The following is a 17638-nucleotide window of genomic DNA, read 5'->3' as shown; positions in this document are numbered from 1 at the left end:
AAATACAGATCACAAAGAGTAGATTTCCAGGAAGCAGAAAGATGACTCTTTCAAAAGTGTAGTTAGACTGATGTACATGCTTCTAATAAAGCATTTTGCTGTTGATAAACTGAGCTAGATTTCAAATAAATATTCCTGGATTCCAAATCAATCTTTCAAACAGCAAAGACTTCTTCCCAGAGAGGATGTGTTTACCTTCTTCTGAGGGCCTACTATCCACAGCAGGATATTGTTAAGCTGTATTTACACTCCAGAAGCTATATTTTACCTCATAAACAATACATAGGCAGCCACCTCCCTGTGATGGGGGAAACAAATAAAGTGAAAGCCATCTCACCTGGCAGTACATATCTCCAGCCAGGTACTTGAATCAGAAGCAGTAGACCTCCTTTATAGCCCACAACAATAATTATTCATCTATGGGATAGTGTTCAGTTTACTTGGATACTGAACTACTTTAGATTCCTTCTTTGCAGTGAGAGCATTTCTTCTTTGAAATATCCTGTTTCTCACTGATTATGAAGAATTGCTATACATTTAGTTCAGACATAGATAGCTGTGTGAATGTGACATAAATTTGTCAGAGTATGCTCCATTCCATTGGGCTAATCATGACATATCATGTTGTCTCTCCCCATATAAATCAAAGAAAACAAATATGGCAGGTTTTTGAAAGATGTTTTTTTTACTGGCTTTCTTCAGCAAACTTGATTTGCAAAGTCCTGTCTTCATAGGTAAATCTTGGTACCCCTGTGCTTGGGGATTATGAGTTATAACACTGCTGCCCATGCAACAGTGAGTAAGGGTTGTGAACTTCCCACTCTGAACCCCAAGCTTCCTTCCTATGCGCTCTGTTCACTTTTGTTCTATTGTCATATTATGTTGTCTGTTGTGTAATGATATATGCTGAAAATTTGAAATTATCCTGAAATTTGTTGTGAAGATCTGTGTTCAGCATACAGTTATGCAGAGAGTCTGGTGTATGAAATGAGGAGAAATTATCTGACTTCACCTCAAGATGAGGCTCTATGCAAATGAAAAAACAAGAACCAACATTCAGCTGTGCTGGCACACTTCTGTGTGGAACCAAACAAAATGCTTATTTGTCCTTCTATGAAAAAGTATCTTGTGACAAACGTGTCACTATAGACTGAGCAGGCCTCATGACAGTGTGCAGTGTCAGCCAGCCCAATGACTGATATGAAGAGGTTATTCAACATCTTTTGATTACGAAATCAGCAACACGAGGTTTTCTACCTTTTGCTCTGCCTCTGCCCTTGTTATACTGAATGAATGGAAGTTATATTTGCCCATTACTGGAGCAAAGGTCTTTTCATGAATCAGCCAAAAAAGTAGTTAGCATTGTGATTTGTATTCAGGCTTCATTATAAAGGCATTATGGAGGTATATCTTCAGGATATTTCTTTGTGTGCTCATATTGCCATACAACAAAAGGGAAAGTTTCAATTTTCAGCTCAAATAAATAGTTATGCATATGTCAGTTACCTAACTCAACAAGTTTACACTTCCAAGGCTTTATAATGACTAAAGGATAGATAGCTGTGCAGAGAGATGCATGTATTTTTGTAAAAGGAATGATTGGATTTTCAGAAATGCAGAATACTCAATGTGCTGCTAAGTCCAAAGGAATTTGCTCAGTAGCTTTGAAAATCTTGCTATTTCAACACTGATGCTTCACAATTAGCTGTCAGAGATTGTACACCCCACATGCCTTTGGACTTTCAATTTAGATGGACAAAAATGACACAGATTCACACCAGCTTTACTGAGTTTCTGTGTCTAGCTTTCCACATTACACTAAATAGTGACCACAGTTTCTGTTCTATTATTGTTAACAGAATGTCAAAAAGAAAGTCTAAAAAGTGAATAAAGCATTTAACAGCAAAACTCCAGTGATTTCATGAATCTCATCATTTTCCACTTTTTAAATGTATTTTGGTGCTTCTGACACTTATATCTTCCACTCCTAACTTAATACCAGTGTCTGCAGCACCAGCTGGGAATCTGTATGAATCACTGAATAATTTCCTTTCTCAGGTCTGTGTGTAATCTGAGTTTAGAAGAAGCAGTTCAGCTCATGAAGTTTTTCAGAAACAGTGGTATCCCTTCAATAGACTTTTTTTTATGACAAGGTTTTTATAAAGTGTGTACATAAAATTGAACATTAAAATTCCGTCTAAATTGAGCACAAATGATAAAATACAGCTACTAAAATGCAAAGTATATATAAGCCTATTCTGTTCATCTTCTGTTCCAGGGAACTTTTGACAACAGTGCCAGTGGAAGATGATTAACCTTAAGGATTTTGAACTATAGCAATTGTGACTATTTGGAGTTTACTTAAGTTTTCATTTTACCTTGCAGAAGCCATAATTGTTATGGAATTTAAGGTATAAATTTGATAGATTATGAAATACCAAAAATATGCAATTTGGAATATTCACAGACTTATAAATGACAAAACATGAAACTAGAGAAGATCTACTCTCTGTTTACCTTCAATAAAATCCCTGCAGTGTCATATATTAGAGATGTCCCAAGGCAGGTACATGTAGTCTTATCTGATTCACTTCACTTCAAGTACATCTAGTACAAGATAATGGATTTCTTTAATGATCAAATATATGTATTTTGAAGGGCAAAGTCTGCTTTCTGTAAAAACCTGCAGGTGGACCAGAACTTCATCCTCCTGTGATTACAACCTCAGTATTTTATAAAGAGTAAGTCACCTGTCCCCTGTTGTTGAAGAATGAAGACACTTAGGCTGTGGGAACTGGGAAATAGTTTGGCAGTCATTCAAAAAAGAAAAAGACTGCTTTGTTAAAATACAAACTTGTGCCCACTTCCAGGGAAAAATCCCCAAATATCTTCTGGCCTTTGGGAAAGTCAAAGTAATTTCTGGATAAAAGATATAAATAGTTTGTTATTAAATGCTGGAAGAAAAAATCCTATAACAAATGTATGTCATTCAGACAGCATTAGCCCAGCATACATTTAGCATAAAAATATCACATATAATCATAAATCCTCCAGTCAAGCAAATTCCTTTGCATCAAGTGCTGTTTCAGCTGCTTAAGGATTTTGAAGGCACTGATAGGACTTTGGCAAGGTGATATAAGATCTGCAGGACTTTCCCAGACTGACATTTCAGGACAGCTAGGAAAGGACAGGACATATCAGATAGAGATAATATAATTTCTAGGGAAGATAATCCAGTTACAGGCTGCCTCTGGCTGATACTTTTAACGCACTGATTTCATTAGCTGGAGTGCCAGCTAGCCCAGCTAAAATCTCTACTTCTGTCTGTGCTGTTGAGTATAAATTGTATCTCTAATAATGAACATGGGGCTATAGTGAATTTCAAGAACACAGGCCAAAGAGTTTGCCCACCTAGAATTTAATGAACTCAATAAAAATGCAACCCCTAACAACACTTGATGGATATTCCACTGTATGATAACGTCTTAGGAGAAAATTTACTTGCACTGTGGAATGCTGTGTTTGGTTAGTTATTAATTTGTCTATAAACTTTGTGAAGAAACACATGGACAAATGATCTACAGGTTCTTCCAGCACAGAACTTGCATTTAAGTTGCTGACATAGAATGACAAAGGTCACACCTAAAGTTCATGGAGCCCTTGATCTTGTCTTACAACACCACCAATGAAATACAGCAAGATATCTAATATCTTAATTACTACTTGCATGGTGAACCACTACCTTTTGTTTGCTCCTTGTGATTGCATATAGGGGCTTAAACTGAGAGAAATATTATGCATTAAAGCATAGAAAGCACCATCACAGTCACATCATCTGTCATGGAACTCCTCAAGGTATGGAGTGGTTAAGATTTATTTATTCCTTACGTGAAAAGATAAAAACAAGTAACAATAAAATAATTTACTAAAAAAAAAAAAAGAAAACAAAACAAAACAAATCAAAACAGTTAGAATCTAACATTTCCCAAGAAAACAGTAACAACAAAATTTTGTAAACTTCCATATGCAACACTTGCAATATCCAAGTGTTGTATAATCCACTACTTGAAATAATAGTATAGTCCACTGAAGTTATAGTGCTTGATTATCTTAATATTAAATTATTATTTAGGGAAAATATCTAAAAGTGTTGATGCAGGGTAGGGAAAAAAAGAAAATTAAATTAAAATAGCAGGAAGCTGTGAAAAACAGGAATATGTGATATGAGAAAAAGGAAACAATTTCTACATTAGTTTTAAAGAAATATTAGCCTGAAGGCAAATAACAATTATTGGATGGGAGATGATTGGGACAGTCATGAACAATTAGCTAAAACAACAGAATTTCCTGGAAAAGGAGAGGAGAGTCAGGCATTCATAGATAGGAGAACATAGAGAAGTTAAAGGAATTATTGACATTAATGGTAATGCTTGAAGCAAGTCCCATCAGATAAGGCCTGATGATAGGACAAATAAGCTGCTCTAGATAAAAAGTATCTTTTTAAGAGATGTGACCTTTTTAACAATACACAAGGTTTTCAGAGAAAAGAAGGTATTTAAAAGAAAACTGGTAGTGAAGATGATTCATGCAATCTGAGAGTGAAGGAGGGTAACAGAAAGGGGAAAAAAAAAGGTAAACTGTAAGTTAAATGAATTACTGGTTTTGAAAATAAAGCATTGACTACCAGAATGTTTGGAAAAGTTGAAACTTGTCACCCAGCATAATGTCTCTAAAGCTCGTTTAAACAGATTTCAGGCTGCCCTTACATGAAAACTGGATAAATGCTACGATTTTTCCTAAGAAGTTATTATAATTCACTTCCAGCTTAATAATTTAAAAAAAAAAAAATAAATATCAGGGATGATACCTAAATATGAGAGTGTATTTAAGACAATCCTGCTTGCTGAAGCAGAAGAGATGAGATACATCCAAAAGGAAGTAACTGAGCTGGTAATCTGTGATATCATGGTGTTAAAGCAGTAAGAATGGGCTCTTCATTCATGTGACAGTGTGAATGCCTGATCCTGTTAAAGTTTACATAGCTTTCTGTATCTCACTGAGAGATGACTATTGTGAAAAGAGAATTCTCTCGTATCTAGAAATTACTTATTACTCTAAAGGCCAGAAACTTTTGCTCCAACTATATGTCTAAACACAAAATACATTCATGACAATTATAGCATGTTCAATTACAGCACACTCAGAAAGAATGTTGCCTGTAACTAATGCATTTTAAGATAAACCTCATGATGCATCAGTTAAAACCAGGAAAGTCTCCATTGCCAGATGTTTTAGATGATGCTTGAAACATGAATTAACTGAGCTCAGTGATATTTTTCAGGCATCACTGTAATCTCAATGGAAGCAACAGGGTCCTTTCTCTTTATTCCTATGGCACAAATCAATTCTGCATATACTAGTACCTTCAAGTGTAAAAACAAGTGCTAATTCAGACCCAGTTCATTCTGTGATAATGTTTATCAAAAACATAGGACTTAATGAAGAAAGGTAAAATTATTTGCCATTATTAGAGGTATGCGTCTCACTGAACAATCAGAACTGGACATATACACACCAGTGTGTTTCTCCCTGGGTAGAAACGTTCTGTCTGTGAAATAATTTGTTTTGAAAGCTGAAATTAGGAGTTTCTGAAGAGCACTGTAGTAAAAATTTTGCCCTTAAAATTGTTCTATGTGGAAGTAAACAATAAGCTCATCCTACCTTCACATTTTCTGAAAAACATGTGAAGGATTTTGTATCACTATAGTCATTCTTCATCCCTGTGATCTACACAGCAAGTATTAATTACAGGAACTATTCTCTAAACATGCTAAAGCATAACCTGAGTTTGCTTGTATTTTAGTGAATACTTTCCAGAACTTGAGTTTACTTGTATTTTAGTGAATACTTTCTATCTCTTGAAATTATTCTCACCAAGTCTTCATTGAGAAGTCTTGTTTCCATAGCTAACAAGTTTATCTTTAGCTTCAGATCTGCCTTCAAGTACATGAATAACTTAAAATCTGGGGACCTGCCTGCTGAGAGAAAGCAATTTTACAGGTAAGACAAGGACATCTTAAACTGTGTTCCACAGTACAAAATTTGTAGTGTCTGGATGAGCAGATTTCTTCAGCGGCATTTACTTTATCTGTGTTTCAACTCGGTGAAAGGCTGTTGCTTTTGGTCTCGAAAACAAGCAACGTCATTTTCTCCTTGCAAGGAATGCTTTCATCCAATCATATTCCTGTATGCAAATATGCTATAGCTGCTGCAAATACAAAAGCACAAATAAAGCTAAGAGCTCAGTAAGGACAAAAATCACTGCACTTCCCTTCTACCTTATTCCACCTGTGTTTCAGGAACTCCTCAACTGAAAATATGAAGAAGCAAGGTTCAGAGAGCAACCCTGCTCCAGTTTTGCCAGCTCTGCCAGAACCACTCAAAGATCTGAAAATTAAGTACACCAAGGTGAGTAGCATATATATTTCTTAATTTTTCTTATGCATTCAGCTCAGACAGTAGGATATGTACATTTTAATCTCAAATTAACCATGGAACAACTGTAAATCAGTGCTTAAAATGATTATTTTGAACTATTCCTGATATTTTACATATTAGCAATAAACATTCAGTGATCGTTTTAACCCTGCTATATCAAGAGATGCGCAAGCGTGATTGAATCATTTAATATTTCACTTAGGGTGGGTGTTGTATTTCTCCTGTAACAAGCTTTCTGAAGTGATAAGTTTTCAGATAATATAAATGTATAAATTTACTGTTCAGTAAAGCAAGAACAAAGTAAAATGTTAACACATTGTAATGTGTTGCGATCAGATTTAAATAACAATACCAAAAAGGTCTCTGTGGAAAGGGATATGTGTAAATGAAATTGAAATAAAACTAGTTCTACTCATATGTTTTTCTTAGATAATTTTTTTTCAGCTTAAACAAGTAAGTATCAATAAAACAGGTAGAGTCTACCAATTACTCAGTTTTACCATAAACTTTTTTGTAATAGCAAATTCTTTCGATATACAGTTAGAAATATACAGACAAAGAAAGTCTGAATCCAGACTTGTGTTCCCAGCTCGTTGCTTGTTACATGTCATAGTACACAGATACCTGCAAGAACTTTGAACAAACTGTTGGCACAAAATATTGAAACTCTGCCCTCTGAAACATTCAGGTAGAACAACTGATCAGAAAGGACCTCTTCTGTTTACAGACTCCTTTGTTACTGTTATTTTTTTATCTTATTATTGTTATAATGCAAATAAGTTTTATCTTCTGGAACCACTGATTTTATTAAAAACAAAACAAAACAAAAACCACCCCAAAAGAACCAAAAAACCCCAACAAGACAACAACAAAACCCAACAAAAACATTCAGTAATTGTCTGTTGTAGACCTTTTAAATTCCATTTTATCCTAATTTTTTTTAAAGGAAAAAAATCTAACCAGATTTTAATGCATGTCTTTCTTGAATAAATCACACAGAAGCAGCCTTTGTAAATATTTAACAGGCTACAATTGGTTCTACCATGTGATACCTCTCTAATACTCTTCCTGTCAATTAAAAAAAAAAAAAAAAATTCTCCAAAGGAAAACATCTGATAGGAGCAAAATAGGAGAAAAAAAATAAAAGTTCAGAAATCTAGTGTAAGCGAATATGCAAGAAATTAATTCCTGTAAACATTTCTATGCCTCTAAAATATTTAAGTAGCAAAAGCCTAATCCACTAATATGAAAAACAACTAAAAGACAGACAACCTGGGTTAAATGTCTGTTGTACACAAATAAGAAGAGTGTCACATAGCAAATCTATGTTTCTTTTGCCTAGATAAAAAATATCATTTACTTCAATACTTCATATAATATGTAACTGCAGAACTACAATGCACTTGCTTGTAAAAGACTGTACCTACAAGTGACCAAATCCAAAATACCCTCAGAGAAGCTTGAATCTTGCAATGCTTTCCTCCTCTCCTCAAACAGATAAAAAGACTGTCTGAAAGCCACAACAGTGTGCTGAGGAATAAGGAGACAGGATAATAGAAACTTCATGCCCAGCAGTCATCGCATATTTAATAAAGCTTTTTCACACTTGCCTTCTTACACATCCTTCTCTTCTGTCCTGTACAAGTCTGAATGTGGGGTGTGGGATTACTTTGGCTAATTACATCAGAGGGATCAGGATGACAGCATTATTTACTGCTGATGTATTAATTAACCTTTCTATCCAAAGCACATTGAACATCACCAGATCCCTCAGAAACAGAGACAAAATATTCCCTTCTACCATAACATGGTATCATCATGACCTGAATAAAGGTGTGCAGGAGGTGTTCTGAGAATTTTTATCTTTATTTAACAATCATTTACAGGGACTTTTACAGAGATCATTTAACTAAACATTTTTATATGTCTATGGATCTATAAGTTAGTACAGATAACATTTCAGGTTAAGGCTTTCACATGAAAGAATTTGAATTTCAATAATTAAATTGAATGCATTTTAAATACCACAGAGTAATCTGGAGTTGATTTAGTATCTGAATCTCCTTTAAAGATATTCCAATGAACCTAATTAACTTTGGTAAGTCAGTAAAAAATGTACTAGTAAATATTTTATTCAGTTGACAGAGAATTGAACAATAATTGTTTGACAAATTATTTCTTTTGTGGTGCTTTTGCCTAAACTAAGCCCTGTAATGTTCCTTTAATCAGAGAAACTCAGGTTAGTTAATTATTAGGTTGTCAAATTACGTAAGGGGAAGAACACAGCAGCACATTCTCTCACTAAGCTGCTTTGTGGAATATGAGAAAGTGTGAAATAGTAAAACACTATGAGTGAAGGAAAAAAATGGCTGGGTACCACATAAGTTGCAGTCTCAGGGGAGACTGCAGGGGGGGAAACACAAAATACAACTGGAATATCTGGGCTATAATGACACCGTAGAAATGTAGTCTTCTTTAAGATCAGCTAACTTTGTAGATACAAAGTCAGCTGACAAATCATAAAGTTTAAACAAGCAATGCATAGAAAGTGTGTATTCTTTTATTATTAGTTCAATGCAGCAGTAAAACATAATTCTGATATTAATAATAGCATGCAATTCTGTGGAAGTAAAAACATTTACACCAAATCTTAACCATGTATTGACTTCTAATAAGGAAAAATATTTGGGGGGGGGGGGGGGGGGGAAGAAAATTCACATCAAGTATTCTGTATAGATTCATTTGTTCCAAGTTTACATTTTCAGTTTTCAGTAGTTTCTTATGGTGATGACACTATGTATTTCAGCAGAGCTGTGGTGTGTCCCTTAGAGAAAGCAGTCCAGAGCCAAATACTTTCTCTCCTCATGCAGCACAGGCACAAACACATCAATTCCTATCTAGCAGACACTTTATAAAATCAAGTCATGGTCATCGCAAAATACTCAAGAACTGAAGGAAAAGGAAAGGGGTTGGAGGGATTGAGGGGGAACCCTTGCCCAAAAAAAAAACCCCAAACAAACAACAACAACAAAACCCCAAACCACAACACCAACACTGGGATGACAGAATGACAGGTAGAAAGCCATTTCTAAAGTTTTGTAAACCAATTTTGCAAGCCTAAATCTCATAGGCCCCTTGTACAACACATTCTGTACCCTCAGATGAGTATTTATGCATTTATGTCTGACAAAGCAGCAAGCAAAAAAATCTACCAGTGGAGTTCTGACAGACAAAACAAGGTGACCCCAAAGTTTTTTGTTTGTTCATTTTTTAAAATTTAATTTAATTTAATTTAATTTAATTTTGTTTGCAGCATATACTCCACATCATTTTTTGAGTGAGGCTAACTGCAATTTATATAACACCATTTACATGCAGAGCTTTCATTTCTTCCTTCTCTTGCCTGTCTTCCATACCTGCATATGCAAGAGGGCTAGCTAGCTATGAAAGACATCTGGATGTTTTGGTTTATACAGCCTTGATGGTATTAGAAATATCAATAAGAAAGATATTCTAAACTAATGTGGGTGATATTGCTTTGTGCAATAAATTTAGTATTTAAACAATCACTTTTGAAACTTCCAAAAATGGTATGTTTTGCAATTATTCTTTTCACAGACAGATATTAATTTGGCAAACTGTAACATCCTAACAGTGTTATCTTAATATTTGCCTTTTACTTTGTCTCTTTTCTTGGCAGTGCAGCAAGTTGCTGAAGATGGGTTATTTGTTGTTGGGTGTTTTTTTTCTATATTAACTGTTTAACTGCTTTGTTTGCCCTTTCATGATAGTCTGGATTCTGTGTGGCTTCAGCAGTCCCAGTGGTGTAGCTGAAAGTTTGCTGCCAGCCAAGGCCAGGAGAAAGCCTCTTCCCCACAAAAGATAATGGTGTGCCGCAAGATGGAAAGAAGAAAGAGAGCTTTGGCTGTACACTCCCTTAAGTAGAGAAATACAGGAAAATTTAATAGAATAACAGATTGCAATATTCTGGGATGAACTACCCATCCTCCTGGGACTCTCTAGCCTCTGGAGGACTTTTCTTTGTGGTTATACCAATTAACTTTTGGTTTCCTTTAACCTACAACAGAGCTGTAGGAATTACCTTTGAAAACTTTGACCAGCAGTGCCACTTTCTCCCATATATTTTCATATAGGACCTATTAAGTCGTATAGCATTGTATGCATAGCTGCTGTCACATGCACCTGCTGCCCATGAGCTACCCTGGAAAATCCCTTCATTCTCAGGTCTTGGATATTTTAGTATAGCCAGTGCAAACGTCATTGTATGTGCCAATTCAGTCTGAAAGGTTAGTTTTCTTTCTTTTTAAGATTAGGACACTCACTAAAACAGTAACTAAAAAGGTAGGTGTTTACAATGTCATTAATAAAATAATTCATAGAATCATTTGAATTGGGAAAGACTTGTAAGATCATCAAGCATGTCCCTTAGTGCCACATCTATGGATCTCTTCAACGCCTCCAGGGATGGGGACTAAACAACCTCTCTGAGCATCAGAATTTCATACCCCTTTCAGTAAAGAAGGTTCTTCTAATACCCAACCTAAAACTCCCCTGGCACAATTTGATACAATTTCCTCTAATCCTATCACATGTTACTAAGGCAAAGAGATTGACACCTACCTTGTGCAGCCTCCTTTTAGGTAGTTATAAGAAGTGATAAAGTCTTCCCTCAGCCTCCTTTCCTCCAGACTAAAAAATCCCAGTTCCCTCTGCCACCCATCACAAAACTTTAATTTCCAGACTATTCACCAGCTTCCTTGCCCTTCTTTAGATCTGTTCCAGCACTTCAGTGTCTGTGAGGGCCTCAAAACCAAACACAGTGTAATGTGGTTTCATCTGTGTTAAGTACAGAGAGACAATCCTGGGACAATTCCTGGTTCTGCTATTCACACTATTTGGGGTACAGGTCAAGATGCTGTTTGCCACCTGAGCACACTGCTGGCTCATGTTCAACTGCCTGGCAATCAATATCCCCAGGTCTTTCTCTGCTGGGAAGCTTTCCAGTCATTCAGCCCCAAAACTGTAGTATTGCATGAGGTTGCTGTGACCCAGGCACAGAACCCAACACATGGCCTTCTTGAATCTCGTACAAGTGGCCTCAGATCATCAATCCAGTTTGTGCAGGTTCCTCTATAGAGCCTTTCTACTCTCAGACAGATCAACACATCTGTTTAACTTGGTGTCATGTGCAAACTTTCTGAGGGTGCATCGTCCAGATCATTGAGAAAGATGTCAAAGACCATGGGCCCTAATACCAAACCCTGGGGAGCAACACTTGTGACCAGCTGCCAGATGGATTTAATTGCATTTGCAACCACTCTTTGGGCCTTACCAGCCATGAGCAGCCAATTTTGCCAGGAGGATGCTCTGGGAAACAATGTCAAATGCTGTACTAAAGTCCATATAAACAATGTCTGCAGCCTTTCCCTCATCCATTAAGCCTGTCACCTTGTCATAGAAGGAGACCTGATTTGTTCAGAAGTGCCTGATGTTCATGAATCTATGTTGACTGGGCTTTGTCATCTGGTTGCCCTGCATGTGTTGAATAGCAGCATTCAAGATGATCTACTCCAAGACATTCCCTGACACCAAGGTTAGATTGGCAGGTCTCAAATTCCTCCTTCAAGCCTTTCCTGTAGATGAGTGTAACATTTGCCATCTCCAGTCAGCTGGGATCTTGTCCATTACCCAGGAGTGCTGGTAAATGGTGAAAAGTCACTCAGTGAAATGTCTTTTATTCAAGACAATAAAGACAACTGGCTTTTCTCCCAGTGTGTGCAGCTTAGTTCTTGCAGTGGTTTAGGCTGGGTGCTGGCCTCTGATGCCACTGCACAGGCCACACCTGGAACATCCCAGTGGGTGGTCACAGGAAGCCAGGTATTTCATTCCCATAATGCCCTGCTCCCCTATAAAATATCAGCAGGGGGTTCTCTCTTTCTCTTTCCTCCCTTGCTGCTGCCTAGGTCAAATGGCATGAGCTGCCTCCCTTGGGCCTGCCCAGGCCCAAGGCTGGGTTAGGGGGAAAGAAAGAGCCCTGGGGGGCTTGGGTGTACCCCCAGGTGGGCGATGGGATGTTCTTGGGTATGTTCTGGGATCTCTCTCTCTTTTTGTTACAGGGCTTGTGGTTTTTCTGTAAAACTTTCATTGTTTTTCCATTTAAACTTTCCACCACTTTTGCAATCCACAATTTTGTCTGAGTCTTTCTTTTGCCTGTGGTAGGAGAATTGGTCTCTCAACCCACTATAGTTTTTAGCAGAGTGTCTCTGTGAAAAGCACCAACTACAAATAGAATCTAGACTTTTTCTAAAGTTCCTAACAGTTTACTTCTGGTGAACACCTCAGTCATTTCTTCTTGATTAATGACTCCCTCATTTATTTAATGAAATAAATACTGCTTTTTTCTGTAAAAGACTAAGAGCATTATGTTTCTGCTTTAAAATTTGTATTCGGATCACATTCAGTGAAGCACCGATTTACAAAGAGCAGCCTGAGAGCAAATCTAATCAATGTTCAGAAACAGCTCTATTCACAAAGTGAAAGAATTTTACTGAAAAGTAAAAAAGCCCTTCCTTAATCTCTAATTATTTTTTTCCTGTAATGTGAAAATAGAGAGGTATGCTGACTTGGTTTTTACTCTGCTTGTCTGTCTTTGTTTCACTCAGTTGACTGTGATTGGGAGTTTTCTGGTCTTGACATTAATTTTAGAAAAATACGCTATTGGCTTTGGGATTTTCTTTTTTGGCAGGCAAGAATGAAGTGATACCAAAGCAAAACTAAGTCAAATTTTGTTCTTTAAGATACTATATGTATTGTATGTACCAAACCCAGGGTTTGCATTTACTTCTCTCAGGGGAAGTAATAGAAAGTCACTTGGTCATTGCCAACTCTGTGAACACAGGATATTTATGTTTTAGGTAATTCATTTAGGGCTGTACCTCCCTTATACATCACAGACTTCAGTTGGAGAGAGGAAGGACTACTTTATAACAGTAACTTTTTATGATATGAAAGAAAGTGAAAATACTGTGTAGAAAGAAAATGTATCTCCTGAGGAAGTTGTGTGCATATATGACTACTCATCTCATCAAAATAATGTAGAAACAGCTATTAAATTTTTATTCAAGTGACTACCAATCAGACAGGTAACAGATAACTGCAAATATGTTACTAATATTGTTGAATTATTTCTTCCTCTTCAGATATTTATAAACAATGAGTGGCACGATTCCATCAGTGGCAAAAAATTTGAAGTTTTGAATCCTGCAAATGAAGAGAAAATCTGTGAAGTTGAAGAAGGTGACAAGGTAGGGTTTCCTTTCTTGGTCTTAGATCTAGCTGTAAATTCAGCTGTATGTCTTAAGAGGAAGGAAACTGTCTGTATTTGCGCTGATGGAAACCTTCAGAGATGTGCATGCTTCATCCTGTATTCTTTACTCTGTAAATATAATTTATAATTTTTTTATGAAACTTTAATATTATTTGTCAACAGGCATTTCAAAAAAAGCACCTGCATTATTCTTGGGATCTTGCTCATATGACTCAAGGTCTGAAGAAATATTTTGTGGGATTGTATTTGTTGTTGGTTTATTTTTGTTGTCTTTGATCAGCAACATCTAATAACTTAATTGCCTTTTTTTTTCCTCACACATTCTCTGTTTTCCCACACAAACTTAGAGAAGACAGTCATTGCCATCAACATTTTTAACTATGAATAAGACTTGCCACTATTGTCCCCTTCAAATATTTTGTTTTGTGAAAAAAATATTGGAACATAAAACTAAAAAAGACTGCACAGATTTAGCTTTTGATAATTTTGTATATCTGATGATGAGCTTTTCATGTGCCATTTTTCTGTATGTAGTGCTCAGACTCACCAGCATTCTATCAGACTTGTTTTGTCCTCAGCCAAATAATTCCATAAACATATTGTAAATTTCTATTCTGGTATCCCACTAGAACCACATGTGCTTTTCATATAAAATCAACTCATCTCTGTTCAGTCTTTAGAAAAAAAAAAATTACATTGCAGATCAAGTTGGCCTGATATTTGATCACACTTAAACTAAATTACCCATGACCTGCAACTGTTCACCTTACCATTCTGAATATTGGAGACTCTCATTCCTTACAAAAACTCTAACAACTCATTAAATAAAGAGATAATACTGTTCAACACACAGGTTTGCTTTCTCTCCAATAATTTTGCAAACTAATGTGTAATGACAACTGCTATTAACTAAATTGTCAAGTGAAATGTACAAATCTAATAAATTACACTATCATTGTGAACCAAATACGCTAGAGCCTAGTCTGTAAATTATGAGCCAAGAGATTTCTAGGAATTTAATTTGTGTGTACAATAGGCTGTAGGCTGCATTGAAGTGGTATTATTTAAAAAAAAAAAAAAAAAAAAAAGATATTAAAAAGCACAGACGTGTGGGTGGGAAACAGATTTTCCTTTCATTTGATGGCTCTTTTGAGTTACATTTGATAATCTTAAATTCCCCTAGAAATTTTAAAGCAGACCTGCAAATGGTCAGTATGTAAATGTCCTTCTGCAAAAAGTTCACATTAACTCTGAAAGAAGCTAACAGTATTTATATTAATGCTTAATATTAATGTACTAAAATAGAATTTTATATAGTTGAAGAAATATTTTTCTTACTTTTCATTCAAAGACCTATACTAGTTTTACATTTTTCCCTCGGTTTTAATTATTTCTTCATATGCAGCAAAAAGAACACATGACACTGCATTTAGCTTTAATTTACACCATTCACATAAGTACAGCTTATGCTTTCCCTCTTTCCAGCAAAGGCCAAGGCATATCCCCCAAGTCACATTGTAGAATACTTATGATAGACAGATATGAGAAAGAGAAAATAGAATTAATTAAATATTTATTGAATTGAATTTTCTGGGCCACAGAATATTGATGAAACATTTGACAACACTCTGTCAGATTTTTTTGACAGAAAAACAATTCTTCTTCATCTGATACATTTAGCTACCAGATGTAGGTGACTGGTCAGTATTACCCTATAATAACAACAGTGCTGCCTGTGGAAATCCCTCCCATCTTTTTCTAAAGTTCCTGGAAAGAAACTTTGGAAAGAACTTCCTGGAAGTTCTGAGGGTCTCCTGCCTGGCAGGTCTGTGCTGGGTTTTCCAGGCCACATACTGGCCTGAGCCCTGACTTCTAGAAATTAATTGTAGCCTACTCAACATCAGTTAAAGATTCAAGAACTGGTTCACATTTAGAACAATTAAGTTTGATGTTGACTTAATAAATTTGTTGAGTTAGTCACCCTTTTTCAAGAACTGTGAAATATAGAAGAAATACAGACACAAAATGCCTCTTCTCAAGTTTTAATTGTGTTTTTTGTAACATTCTGGAATAACTTTATACAGAAAAAAAAACCCACGTATATAACTCAGTGTAGATTTTCCTGCTATAGCAAAAGCCAAGTGAGAAATAATAAATAATGCTGTATAAAAAGTATTAACAGAGTGATAAATTAGATTGTATAATGCATGGACAATACTTAGACCAGAATATTTAGTCTCAGCATTTTAAACCTGGTCAATTAGTCAGTTGCTAAAACTATGTAAAATAAAAGTATTCCATAAAACTTTCAAAAACAAATACATTGATTTGTATTCCTCAATAATAATTGGTGTTCATTTTATGGAAAATTCCATAGTATAGATTTTTCTAACCTGGTCTTCATCACACCACAATATACTTTTAGATAATGCTAGGTACTTAAATATTTCATTTACAGATTTATATATTTCTTTGTACAAAAAGTGATTAAACTGTTCAGGAGTATAATTGGTAGATGTATTCCCAACTACAGGCACTAGAAAGCAGAGAGTTTGAAAACAGAGTTCCATAGTACGTTTTTATTTTAGGAGCTTTGAAAATCCATCTGTTTCTCTCACAACTTCACATTGCTCAAATAATAACAGAAGTGAAATAAAGAAAATAAACCATGTATTTAAAATTACTGTATTAATTCTGATTGTATTGGGGTTGGCATCTCTTATTTATCCTGAGAAACACCTTGTGCCTTTAAGAACCCACACAACTGATGACAGAATCAACTACTGATTATGAAAGTTTCTCTATTTTCCTCACAGGCAGATGTTGACAAGGCTGTTAAAGCAGCTAGAAATGCTTTTGAACTTGGATCACCCTGGCGTACGATGGATGCTTCCGAGAGAGGGAGGCTCTTGAATAAGCTAGCTGACTTAGTTGAACGAGATCGTCTGATTTTAGCTGTGAGTATGATACATGAATAAAAAGACTGGGGAGAAAAAAGTCTATGCCCTGTTTTTTTAAAGAAAGATACAAGGAAGTGCAACATGCTATATCTTTGGGAAGTCAGACTGTCTCAAAACAACTGTTTCATCTGTTTTGCAAATGGACTAGCCTAGCACTGTGGCCTGTTAACACCCTGCACCCACAAATACTTGAGCATTATTTACCTTTAAGATGATATTAAATCACCTATGATCAATGCAATTTGAACTGTTGGTACTTAAGGATATGCTAACATAGACCATGCGTGTGACATTTGCCTAAACCAAGGACTGAATCGTAAAGTTGGGATCAGCACCAACAGGTAACAAAAGTCAGAACTGGAGAAATTTTTAATTTCATGGATATATTTTTGTTATCACTGGTCCTTCATTAACTGGCAACTGATTGCAATTGGCAATGAGTAAAAAAACTTAATTAGAACCAAAACCAGCAGCAAACTACTTATTCATATGAAGAACATGGAAGGCAGGCAATTATGGCCTACTCACTACTGTGTATTGGTCATTTTTCCATTCTGAACAGCAGACACATAAATTGTAACACCACTATCTACCAATTGTGAAATAAGGCAACCCCAAAAAAAACATTTAAAATAGTTAAAGCAAGTTGATAAAGTAGGCTTAACCATTTTAAATAGTTAAATCTCTTCTGCCACACCTTATTTTAAACCCCACACATGATGACCATTATGATGATATCCTTGCTCTTTCAAGCACCTATTGGAGTCAACCTTTAGGTAGGATAGTTGGTTACATTGTTCTGAAAATGAACTCTGGTTGTCTGCAAAAAAAA

General features: G+C 35.8%; 1 protein-coding gene across 1 annotated transcript in view; it reads left to right on the top strand.

The window, feature by feature from the left end:
• The first annotated feature begins 6311 nt into the window (after positions 1 to 6311).
• Positions 6312 to 17638, top strand: part of ALDH1A1 (aldehyde dehydrogenase 1 family member A1) — a 38045-nt gene continuing 26718 nt past the window's right edge. Inside the window, exons 1-3 of the mRNA XM_009905623.2 lie at positions 6312 to 6468; positions 13719 to 13823; positions 16663 to 16803. Of these exons, the coding sequence (XP_009903925.1) occupies positions 6379 to 6468; positions 13719 to 13823; positions 16663 to 16803 (336 nt within the window). The 5' untranslated portion in view covers positions 6312 to 6378. The remainder of the gene's footprint in view (positions 6469 to 13718; positions 13824 to 16662; positions 16804 to 17638) is intronic.

The sequence above is a fragment of the Dryobates pubescens genome, chromosome Z (assembly GCF_014839835.1).
Source record: "Dryobates pubescens isolate bDryPub1 chromosome Z, bDryPub1.pri, whole genome shotgun sequence".
Lineage (NCBI taxonomy): Eukaryota > Metazoa > Chordata > Aves > Piciformes > Picidae > Dryobates > Dryobates pubescens.
The sequence above is the reverse complement of the archived record's forward strand: the minus strand, read 5'-3'. Positions and strand labels throughout refer to the sequence as shown.